This window comes from Erithacus rubecula, assembly GCF_903797595.1.
Source record: "Erithacus rubecula genome assembly, chromosome: 6".
NCBI classification, from domain to species: domain Eukaryota; kingdom Metazoa; phylum Chordata; class Aves; order Passeriformes; family Muscicapidae; genus Erithacus; species Erithacus rubecula.
In genome coordinates this window covers 3,061,073-3,074,027 of record NC_136688.1, presented here as the reverse complement: position 1 = coordinate 3,074,027, position 12,955 = coordinate 3,061,073, and the positions used below count along the sequence as shown (strand labels likewise).

At 42.4% G+C, this 12,955-nt stretch overlaps 1 protein-coding gene across 20 annotated transcripts in view; it reads right to left on the bottom strand.

The window, feature by feature from the left end:
- Positions 1-12,955, bottom strand: part of BRSK2 (BR serine/threonine kinase 2) — a 304,732-nt gene that overhangs the window by 104,267 nt on the left and 187,510 nt on the right. For all 20 annotated transcript variants that reach the window (XM_079310032.1, XM_079310048.1, XM_079310040.1 and 17 more), the window contains one exon: positions 1,377-1,462. In XM_079310032.1, coding sequence (XP_079166158.1) covers positions 1,377-1,462 — 86 coding nt within the window. The remainder of the gene's footprint in view (positions 1-1,376; positions 1,463-12,955) is intronic.

Here is a 12,955-nt window from a genome sequence, read left to right as displayed (position 1 = left end):
ACAAGGCTGGATGAATAGTCCATGAGGGACTGTTACCTCCATTCAACACACTTTCCTTGGATAAACAGTCATTCCCTTCTTGTGTTGAGACACTAAAAAGAGGTCAGTGGATGGTGGCTTTAAAAAACGGTTTAATCTTTTTCAACCACTCTCTTCTACCTGTAGTAAACTGTTAAAAAACTGGAAATAGCAGAGTTCCCTACTGGGTCGCCCTTTTCTATTTGGAGAACATTGATTTTTTTCCTATTGTGCCAAGATTAATGTGACCTGTTTGTTTGACAACAGATGCAATGTATTAAGTGCCCGAAATCAAGCTAAAGTGACTGTCAGTGGACAACATCCCTGTCTGGCACTGGTGATGATCTGGGGGAAAAAAAAAAATCTTAAAAAAAAAGCTTTGCTACATAACTGTCACCTCAGGGAATTACAGTGGCCCTTAAAACCAAAATTTGTTGCTGATGGGACAAAATTTTAACACTTTTAATGAGAGTTGAAGGTTTCAATAACAACTGTTAGACAAAGGAGGTTATTCAAATTATCCACTCTAAGTCTGCTGCAGCTTTGATTCAAAATTGTTCCAGATCTTACAGGTACAAACCTTCATTCTCTCTTGCTATTTTAGAGAAAATATTGGTTTGTCCTCTTTCTTCTATTTTAAGTAAGAAACAAAATAGCATATAAGTTTCTTGTAAGTAAAGGCTCACTCCAAGAAAGATATTGAGGTGCTGGAGAATGTCCAGGGAAGGACAATGAAGGGTCTAGGGCACAAGTCCTTTGAGAAGTGGCTGAAGGAGTTGGTATGTTTGGCCTGGAGAAAAACAGGCTTGGAGGGATCATACCACTCTTCACAACTTGCTGAAAGGAGGCTGTAGCCAGGTGGGGGTCAGTCTTCTGTACCAGTTAAAAAGTGACAGGAAGAGAGGAAAAGGCCTTAAATTGCACCAGGGAAGGTTTGGATTGGATATTAGGAACAATTTCTTCACTGAAAGAGTGGTCAGGCATTGAAATAGGCTGTCCAGGGAAGTGATGGAATCATCATTCCTGGAAGTGTTCAAAAAACCTGTGGATGAGACACTTGGGGACATGATTTAGTGGTGAATATGGTGGCAGTAGGTTAATGGTAAATTTTCCAACCTTAATGATTCTGTGATTCTGTGAAAGTACAGAAAAGAACATGAGAAAACCCAGGGAAATAATGAGTGTTCATTCCTCATCCAAATACCAAATATCACACAGATACCAGCAGAGGGTAAAAACACACTTGTTCCATTCCTTCAGAAATCTCCCTCCCTCTCTCCCTTCCTCCCTCCCTCCTTTTCTTCCTTCTTCCCTTCCCTTCCCTTCCCTTTCCTCTGGCAAAAGCCAGTAATACCTACAAATATTTTTTGTTTTCGTAAACGTCATGCAGCTTTAAAACGTGGGGATGTTCTATCAACTTCAGGATGGCTATTTCCCGCTCCACCTGGAAGAAACAAAAAGAAACAGAGAAGATTAGAAGCTTGGTTTTAAAATACATTAGGTATTGTTACTTTTTTTCCCTATTTATCTATTTTCCACTTCTCTTCATATGCAGAGGATACAGAAAATTGTAACCATGTATCTTATTTAGCACTTACATAATTTAAGAAAAATTCAATTTATTCAGCCTCAGTACTTCCTGCCCTGCAGAACCAAAAACCAGCAAAATTTCAAGGTTGAAAGAAAAGTCTCAAATATGCCAAAGAAAATTAGTTACATGACCATTCAAGGCTGTTCCTGCCTCACAATCCAAAACCAATGACATGTTCTCAAAGTACAGAAACTCTAAGATGCCATGAAGGGCTCTCCTGACCTCCCACAGCCACAGGTGTGGCTGCTCTATGAACTGTATACTCAATTAATGTTAGAAAATCCCTGTCCTGAAGAACTTGCCATGCATGTGGGGAAGAAGATACACAACAGTGTGATTTTACAGCTCCAGAACTGAGGCACAGAAAGGGAAAGATATACAAGAAGTGACATAAGAAGTAGAAGGCACAACAAGGAATTAAACTAGATTACTGGAGATGCAGTGTTCAGAGCCTTAAGCACAAGCCTGTGCTTTCCCTCAATTCCCAGTCTGCCCAAGTGTGGCTACTTCCAAGAGCATGTTTTCAGTGCTGAGTTAACAAGTTGTGACTAAGTCCCTGTAATCAGTGCAAGCCCTGTTCTCACCCAAAATTCCTAACGTGACCACTAAGGGTATTCATTAGAGATGGAGCCAGTGCAATTCCTCAGCTGTTAGCAAAATTGCTCTGCTGCTCAAAACCACACTGTAACTGCTCTGACTTGACCTAGGCTAAGTCCAAGGGAGCTAATGCAGCACTGTGGAGACTTTGGACATGTGAAATAAACTCTGCAAGAAGATGCAGTCTAAGCATTGCACAGTCAGGCATGCCAAATTTCAAGGAATCCACAAAGGCAGGAAAAAGACCTAAAGAAGCAAACAAGGACAACCAGGTAGGATTTCTTCCAATCCTTTAAATAACTGATTGTCCTGGAGCTGCTATACTGACAAACAAACCATGAACAAACTACAAAACCGTCCCTTAATGTCTCCCCTGCAGGGATCAGATGAATAATTAGGAACTTGCTCCAGTACATCGTAGTTCTTGATGTCCTTTAACTTCCTGAGAGAACATCTTCTGCTAAGCCTGAACACAGACAACTTTACCTGCATGCCAGTAAGACACTCTGCAGGAAATCAGAAAGTGGTAGTTTGCAGCACTGGGCAGAGGAGGATTTCCCAGCCTGTTGGCTACCACCCCTGGCTATCAACCCTCTCTTCCTTTACAGCACCACATAAAAACAACAAAAGCAACTTCTGCGCTACATCATCCTTAGTCTTCCATATATACCAGGATGGAAGAAAGTATTTTTGTACATATGGTGCCAATCTCAGTCTTTCAAAGACACTTATTCCTTCCCAGAGAGTCAAAAGTCATCTGAGAGATTCCACTTCTACACTTGGGATCTCTGAAAATAGCTCCTTCAGAGAAGTGGGGAATGCATTTAAACATGTATGTACACAGTTCAGCACTGCCAGAACTGCTAGGAATTCAGTGATACACAGTGCTTGATGGTGACAACTCTGTGGGTGTTAACTTACTCATGACCAGCACTCTGATGAAAGTTACTTACACAAACAGGAAGAAAAGCTGGGTAGATTTCAACTGTTCAGCTATTTCACCATAGACCCAGGGGGTAGCTAGTTTATTCCATTTTTGCCTCCTCTTCAAAAAGACCTGTTACTCTTTTCTCTTACAAGATATGCACTGATACTTGCAGAGGGCTCGTTCAGCCCTATAACTGATAAAAGTTGGATTTGCTTCAAAAATAAGGAAAAACAAAACAGAAGAATCACCCATTCTCTCAACACTCTCCCAACAGTAGAGATTTATCAGTAACATGTACTGCAGCTGCTCAGAAACTGCAACTCCAACAAAATTACTTTTGGATGGGGAAGAACAGGTATTTCATGGAGAATGTGACCAGTCCACCAGCTATGACAAGGATAATCACACCCCAATCTTCATCCTGGAGATACCATGCCCATGAAAAATAAAACTCCCTACAGATGGGCTGTGTAACTGCATTGGTGATTCACTTTAGAGAAACCTCTCAGTGGCAATATAAGTTCAGATCAGTGAGTGATGGATGGCAGCATCCAGTCAGGGTCCTGCTTGGTTACTGTCCTAAAGCATGAGTAGAGGCAGAGACTACCACCTGGAGGAGGGAATTCAGCTACAGCAACGTGTGGCCCATGTTTGCTAACAGACAATCAGAATAGAAAGGCAACATCTACTTATGACCTACAGATTTACTCTAGGAACCAACTGAAAAGAATTAACCCAAGTTGCTTTTCTTTCATCATAATTGTGTGAGTGTAGAAGATTCTAGGCATATTTTTAAATTCCTGGGAACTAAATCCTACGAGGAAATATAGTTTTGGAGGTCTCAATTTCAAGCCAGGTATGTAGAGAGCATCTGTCTTGATGTGCCTGGCAGCATTTGACTGCAGTGTGTTCAGTTCAGTGGTGTGCTGTCTGTGCCACTCAGCTTTCCACAGTCTGCTACCTCTTCTACCTCTAAACCAAGGACAAACTCATCTACTCATCTCAAGTAAGACTTTCAAGTAATGCCCTTCAGTTAAAGGGCATTTATGAAGGAAAAATGCCATTACTGTACTTCTTGTAGTCAGGACTTTGCCCCATGTAGAGGCACAAGACATTAATGGTTGTATTACTTCGGGATCTAGAGATTCCCAGCTCTCTAAACAGCAGTCTGATAAAGCTCACCCTCAAAAAATCTTACAAAAATCTATCCTGTTTCTTTTTCCTTTCAAAGCAAGAGTTCAGAGAAATATGCAACAAACCACCTTCTCAGAATTACTACTGCAGTCAGTACTGATGGGTGACTCCCCTGGATCCTATTAATTTTTCAAATCCCTAAAAGAAGCCAGTAATTGATCCTGGTTGGACACAGACTGTAGATCTGAACAGCCATGTCCCTGATGCACAGCTCAGGAGGACCTAGCAGCCATCATGTCACTAGGAAAGGAGAGGTATCTGAACTCACTGGCTAAATAAGAGAGGTCTGAAATAGCATAGCTTTGCCTTCTTCCCCAGAGCTTTGCCAGCCCCTGGCATCCTTTTTTTTTGCGCAGCTCTGTGTTTGCAAGCCATGGAATGCTGTCCAGCTCTGAGCTGGCAAGGACAGGAGAGAGGAGAAACCCTGCAGGGGTGTTTGCTTTAATGCACATGCAATTATCAGAAAGCAGGGCAAGCTCAGAATAGCCTGTCTAGGGAGGGTCAGAGCCTGTGATAAACAGGAAACATGGAGAAACATTTGCCTAATGGTTAAAAGAGAAAGGAATAAAGCAAAGCTTTTCTGTTGCATGAACACTGGGTCACATCACAGGATCCCATCTAAAGCAGGGTGCCTCATGCCTTGGTGGGCTAGATTGTGTCTTGAAACTGGGAAAAACAGCTGTGAAAGGCTGTGCAGGGCAAAAGGAGACACATTGGTAACAGAGGTTCTATAAATTTGACAGGATACTCCAGTGATTCAGCTAATGATCAAGTGCAACACGGGGGGCAACACGACCCTTAGAGGAATCATGCAATACTTTGCAGCCCTCTCCTCCATCTCTACTTCTCTGTCATTCTCCCCTAGAAGAAAATCACATCTCTCTGGTTTAAGTCCATCTTCTCAGCAAATTTGCACTGGCAACAAGTGCTCTGCTCTCTTGCCTTTTGAGTCAGGCACACAGGGTGTTAATTTACTTAGAAGACAAGGAGGGCAGGATAAGGGAGCCTGACAGTTTGTCTCAGTGAAGAAGTAAGTTTCCTTTTCTCTTGCATTTATTAGCTCAGTAACTACTGGGTCACTCATGACCCACTCTGCCCCTTGAAAAACTGAGGCTCAAAGCTGTCTCTTATTACCAGGCTGTATTTTATCTGCCAAACCTCTGCAAGCACTGTGCAACAACCTTGGCTAGCAGTTTCTCAAAGTACATCTACATGCAAAAAGCTGGTGGACAGCAGATGACATTTCTCCTTGGAAACTCTGAAGCTCACCAGCAGCACACCAGAAGCCCTCTCTTTCTCCATTAGCATCAGTTCCCATATGGCTCAAAATGCTGGCTTGAGAAAGAATTCCAGGGCTGCAGAAATGGTGAAGGGCAGCAAAGCCTTGCAGGATGCAAACATGTGATGCTGTTTTCTCTACGCACAGAACAAAATGGTGCAGGAAAGGAAGGTGAAAGTCAAGCTCTTTCTAATGCTAACCCTGCTTAGAGGTAACTAATGAAATAATTTTCAGAACTCATGGCTGTCCCTCAGTTACAAGAAACTCATCCAGGACGTGACCTTTTCTGAATTCAGAATTTTCTACACTCAGAATGAACTTCAAAGGATGCAGAGATTTGGCTGCTTATCCAACTCCTCAGGCTAGAACTCAGGTTGGAAACCTTACACCAGAGCACCTACTTTCTCCAGTGTGTGGCCTGCTGTGCAGTAATTTCCATTTCCATGATGAGGGCACAGAAAGCAGAGTAAATCACTCTGGCATTTCACTGAGTTGAAGTGGCAAAACCAAAGGCATCTCATAGGAAGGAACTAATATTAGGTTCTCTGAAAAGCCCATATTCCTGCCATAGCAGAAATATCACAGCAAAACACCTGAGGTTTTATTAATTTGGTACTTATGCTTTCATGTTATGTGGGACTGAAAGTTAAAAATGGTGAAAAATGCCTGGCTTTGGTGAAAACTGTTTAGGTCACCTGTTCACTCTTGCCCATAATGACAAAAATAGGCTACTCCTGAAATCAGAAGAGAACAGCACTAAAGCAGAAACGGCTTTATACAACAAGTAACTGCAGGTCCATTACACCCTGTAGGGTCATCACTGCTGTGATGGGACATCATTCCTCCAAACAGATTAAGCCATTACCAGATCTAAGCAATACCAAAACATCTAATGCATTGTATCAGTTGTATTCACAATTTCTATGGGAGCATAAATAGAGTTGAAGTGGAAAAAATACCAGGGTTTAAATGATTAAACATTAAAGTATCTTCCTCTGCAGCTCTGAATTTGGCTGAATTTTTGCTTAAAATGACCTTTCATTACCTTTATCCAAAACCTATTCAGTAGTCTATTATGAATGCAAATGGAGAACCATGGAAGTTGTGTACCTGTGGGGAGTATTTCTTGCTGCTGTCGTAGCCATTAACCTCACATTTCTGAATATAATGAACAAGATTCAAAATATCTTGAAGTCAACAAAAGGCATCAATTGACTTAAGTGGGATTTGAATCAGATCTTCTAATGATCATTAAGTGGTATCTGGAAGAAATCTATTACAATTTTGACTAATTAAATGTTTTAACATGAATTCAGGTTTTCTGTTAAGTACTAGTAATTACAAGAAGATTTTACAAAAAGTAGTTATATGAGGGGGAAAACTAGACTTAGATCTCCATAGAATCAGACAGCTAGACAATGATTTACAAAACACTCACAACAAACAGATAAAATTACTGGAAAGCTGAGCAATTCCTCATTTTTCTGAGGGCTGTATTATGGGCTCATTCCACCACAATTTTTGTTTGCATATGTGCTTCTCAACACAATTTCCCCATAAATGAAAATGAAAATAGGTATGTGTGAGAAGCAAGTGAGATGCATATTTGATTTTAAAATTTGCATGTGCAGACATCTATACCATGAAGCTTTAGGTGGGAAATTTACTTTCCACAAACTAGTATTATACCAAAATGTCAGTTTCTGTTTGTCTTTTTCCATAGTCCCATCAAAACTGCAACTCTTAAAGCTCCACTGAATTTCAAAATTTAGCATAGAGTCTGATGAAGCTGACTGGATGGATACTGTGTTAATTTTCTGGATGGATACTGTGTTAATTTTCTTGGAAATCCTTTCTGCTGTTGCCATTGCACCTCCACAACAGATTTGTGGCCTGGCCTGACACATAGATTCCCAGGTCTTGAAGGGACAGATCCTACAGGTTATCCAGCCATGGAAAATCCTACCAGGAACGTCATGGTTTAACTCTGTAGTTAACACCTGCCATGTTCCTCAGGGCTCTGCCATCAGCTCCCAAGTAAACATGGCACTTTGACTTATCTGCAGCGTATGCTGCTTTAAGAAGCACCAGGGCTTCATGCAAGAGACACTGATGGGAGCTGACAAGGAGTGGATTTATTCATTCAGCACTTGAGATGATCTGCTGCCCGGTGGTACACAGCTAACGAGTGACTGACACACAAGTCTCTGCCAGCAGTCAGCAGAACAGGCCCCTTTCACTGGAAGGCAAATAGCCTCCCTGTGCCTCTGCCACCTTCAGCAAGTGACACATCCTGGCTGACTAGTGCAGGACACAGGACACAAACCTACAGCCACTGTACAAGAGAAATAACCTGATCTTTAACTTGCCTTTCTTTTCCCCTCCTTATCCTGGTTTTTAATGTTAAGGTACACAGTGCTTTCTATAACTCATGTGCACCCAGCCTGGCATTTATGAGAAGCCCACCACGACCATGCAGCAGCCACAGCCAAGTCTGTGTGAACACTGGAACACTGCTCCAAAGCAGCACACTCAGTCCTGCTGTGTGCACAGCCCTCCTTGCCATGCCACATCTACAGTGCTCACCCCAAATGTACAGCTGTGAGTCTAGTCCCCCCTAGCAATGCACAGAATCAAAGAATCACAGAATAACCTGAGTTGGAAGGGACATTAAGTCCAGCTCCTGGCCCTGCACAGGACACTCCAAGAGTCACACCATGTCGCTCAGAGTATCGTCCAAATGCTTCTTGAACTCTGTCAGCCTTGGTGCTGCAACCCTTTTCCTGGGCAGCCTGTATACAAATGTGTGCTGGGCTTATTTCAGGGGTGTATATGGCCCTGGGCAGGAAAGGAGTGCAATTCATAAGTAATTCTCCCCCAGCAGAAGTTGTTTCTTCTGAAGAGAGAAGGTGCAGCTACAAACATTTAATGCCTTGTGGGCTGCTGTGTTAAACTGCATAAAACCAGTCACTCCACATAGAGAAATAAGCTATAAAATTAAGGGGTATGGAGAGTTCAGCTTCAAATAATACAGGTGGAGAATTTCTTGCATTATTTGAGATATCACAGATTTAATATGGGCAATACCAAACCTAACAGTGGAATGCTGGTGCCAAAGAGTGTGTGGAAAATGCAGAAGATGCTGAATCCCACTAAAGAAATATAGGCAAGCACAAAGGAGTCAGTACAGAACAGCACAGCAAAATGTTCTGCCAAAAATATAGTGCAGAACTTCTGAGAGCATTGGTTGAGGATATGATAAGACAGAGGGGTTCCCAGGAGCATCTAGGAATGGGACTGAGACAGTGAAGTGATGCTGACTGTTCCATGGACTGGATCCTTGAGGGAGTCCACCATCAATAGGAAGAGAAATTTAAAAGCACAGTTTTGGAAAAGCTTCAAAGGATGACTTCTCTACCATTTCCTATGTGTCTCAGCTAGCTTCTCTCTCCCTCTTCCTCTTTTTCCTCATTAGTCACACTGGCCTTGTTTAGCTCTTTGGCATTGTCTTACACAAATGTCCTTTATATTTTCTGTAATACTCTTCCAGAAGCAATCAATGGGATTGCTGCTATTCCCTTCTCTACATCTTTTTTTAATGGCCATCTCTGGTTCCCTAAGAAGAAACAAGTCAGGTGACAAATGCTCCAGGAGAGGGCAGAACAGCTGGAGCTCTGCAGAGATGAGAGGCAGAAACCAGACTCCATCCCTGCCTTGCCCTTCTCCACAAGCAGCTTAACAACATCATTGATTCCAAGAGTGGAAAACAGATAATATGATTTTTGTTATTCTGCTATATTCTCCTGTCATTCACTTTTGGTTGCCTGTTAACTCTTTAGATAGATATTTGTATGCATTTGTCTATTAGGATCTCGTTTCAACTGAATTAATAAACTTAGTGAGATACTAACAGCAGATGTCTAGAAGGGAATCTCCAGCCCAGTAGTCCCTCACAGCTGGCAGTGGCAGAAGCAGAGCCTGAACCAATCCACAGCTCACCCCTTTGTTTCCAAAATATGGTGTTGAAGCACAATTGCACCTCCCAGAGGGACACTATCCCAGACAAAGAGCAGCATGGACCTCATCCAGGAAGTGGGAAAAGGCCAAAGGCAACTCGTATTTGCAGAGTTCATGTTTGCACTTTGCTTTGCAGTAAACAGACCCTTGAGGGGAGGCCTGGCAGCTGCAGGCAGAGGCATCAACAGCTGCCTTCCTGCAAACTGTGGAGCCAGTGGCTGCCTACTCAGGGAGGCCAAGCAGCCCTCCAGCCCAGTTCTTCTGCCCCAGCAGGGCACCAATGGTTTCCATCACCCTTCAGCATAAATAGCAGCTCCCACCTTGTGTGCACCTGCTTTATGTTAGTACTTCCATGTCCATTCCATCTTAGGGACACTGATTCCAAGAACTACTTATTCTTATCTGTGATAAGTAATCACAGTCTGCTTTATCCATAGTTCTGCCCTCAGCGTGTCTCTCTAGTGACATGACCACATCTGGTGTATCTCTGTAATGACACAAACCAGCACTTCAGTTTCAGCCATTCCTGCCCACTGATCTGGATGTGGGATTATAACTTTTTCATGGAGACCCACCTCAATCACAAGGACGTTTTTTCACATCTTGCAAAACAGGGCTGAACAGCATGGGAAATCAACTGTAACCTCCTAATATCTTTATCCCTGGCTACCTGTTTGGATGCAGCCAACAGCAGATGAGTTCAAAGCCTATTCTCTCAGCTCTGGTGACACACACAACAAAATCAGTGGCCTCAGCTCCAGGTCAGGAGTAAACTACTGGTGGACAGTTAAATGGCTGTCTCAAAACCTTCCCCTCCCTCACCTACTGCACCTCATTTTGGAGAAAAGGCACAAGCTTTCAAGACAATACTAATCCTGACACAACAGCTTTGTCCATGGTGCCTGTCACTTCTTCCATCCCATCAGGGATACAGCAAAGACAGCAGCACTGTCTGGGAGTTTTCCATTGGGGTTTCATCTTCAAAAGAATGACTAATAAGGCAGGAATTGAAATACAAAGCAAGAGGCAGAAAGAGAAAGAAGAGGAAATAAAATTGCCTATTGTGCCTCAGTCTTGAGGCTGCCTGTGCTCACTCCCTGCTTCTCCTCAGGTTCAGCCTGCAACAGAAGACATTACAGCAAGACTTGTACTCCCCTCAGTGAAGACAACATCTTCCTCTGTTTTGTACAAGCAACAGAAGCTGCAGAAAATTAGCCCATTGCTGCCATCAGCAACCAGAATCTCTCACAGCTGGGAGTTAAGAGATCAAAGACAGCAACGATGGAACATTTTGTTTCTCAGTTATTTTATCTCTACTCTTCTCATATCCTTCTCATCACACACCAGTCCCTTATTGCTGGAGGTGCTGATGACATCTTGCTGACTATCAACATCAATATCAGGATCAAGAAGCCTCTTGGCAAGCAAGGTTTACAAACAACATTGTAAAGATAGTCTCTTGAGCATCTCAAAACAAGTGATTGGGATAAGCTAAGTCATTCCTTTTCCTCATTGTCTGAACCTACTTAGGAAATGAGGATTTAAGACACTTCTGGCCATATCCAGCATATGCTCTGGCACTGAGTGCAATAATTTTTCACATCTTCATTATGTTTTCCAATACATTATTTAGTCAAGTCAGACTTTCAGAAGTACTTGGCACTGCCTATCTTCTAATCTCAAAGTTCATGGCACTCTTTCTAAGTGAGACCAGAGCCAGCCAGTAATGATTGGCAAATCCCATCTTTAAGTTCTAGGTCTCTAGAGATAGGTCTTGTAATATGAGGCCTGCCTTTCTATTTATGAATCTGCACCTCAGAATTTACTTCTCAGATCCTGCAGTATTTCAGAGCTGTTCTGAGTTCTAATGGTGAATTCTTCAGCTTCACCATATTAAGCCATAGCCAAACATATTTCCTACCCTAAAATAGGTCCTCTTTTCCACAGAGTAACAATCACTTCTGCAGTATGGTCTTGAATTACCTGTGTCACTCCAAAACAACCTATATTGCTATGACAAGTGTTGTACTGCAGTGCAGATGCACCCACCAACGCAGCATTATTGCACAGAGATCAGGGACAGCAATGAAATTAAGGCACTTTACATTTGAGAAGGTGGTATTTTTATTATCTCTGAAGGAGTTGTGGTTGTGCATCTTCAAAACAGTCAACTTAGGTGCTGTTATTTGAATCTCTTCCCATTCCTTTGTATCTGTCCTGTGTATCACATCTAACACAGAATTCACAGCTATTTGGCTTTTGATGAAGTGCAAAGACAGGATGCAACACTTTGGTGTGTCAGGTGATAAGGCATCGCTAAAGAAAGTGCTAATGACTCAAAAATTACACAGGTAAAGCAACAGGAAAGTTCCAACATTTAGCAATTTAGCTTAATTCTCTGAAGACAATGGACTTGCATCGACATGCTTATTCCATTTATTCCTGAAAGTGGCAAGAAATGCATTCCAAAAAAATATGAGAATTTGAAAACTGGGGTTCACTTCAATCATAACACCTTAGGCCTGTACACCTTGGGATGCTTTGGCACATATACAGGCATCCTGCTTTTACAATGTAATTGAAACTCCCTTGCACTTGCCAAATACTTAAAAAAACACTTATATGTGCAGACTGAAAAGTGCTCACAAACAATTTGCTGGGAAGATGGTAGGCTAAATTTGAAACCAGCAATATTTGAAATGGACAGCTGGGCTAGATGCAACCCCCTCCCACCCCAACTTTCCAGTGTTTTCTTCAAGAGATCACATTCATCAGTCAGCTGAACCTTGTTCCCAGATGTCTGGAATATGTGAAAAACAACCTGTTAATCAGGGAGTTTTCCAGTACTCAGCGTTATGGTCACAACAGAGTTTTGGAATGAAAAGGCAAAGGATGTTGTTCATGTCATCTTCTCTCTACAGAAAGGAAAAGCAATTACCTCTCTTTACAGGAGACATAATTAGCTCCCTTCTTTCCAGTGGAGAAAGCCTTTTCCCCCAGCTTGTACTGCCTCCCACACAAACTCAGGACAGACAAAAAAGCAACCAAAATCTTGCTGAGGCGGATGCCATGCTGAGGAAACCCAGCAGTAACCTCAGAAATGAGGAAGCAGTGCCTGTGCTGTGAGGTTCACGTGTTGAACCCTGGCTTATGCAAACATATTTGTGAGGAAAGTAGCACAGAAATGTCTCCTTGCACCATACAGAACTCAGCCTATCAGCAGCTGGTAAGGAATTGTGGTGATTTTAGGAGGCCATCCCTCTTCCCTGCAGAGATCTACATAACCATTAAATAGAGTTTTTCCTTTCCTTGGTAACAGTCTTACTCCATC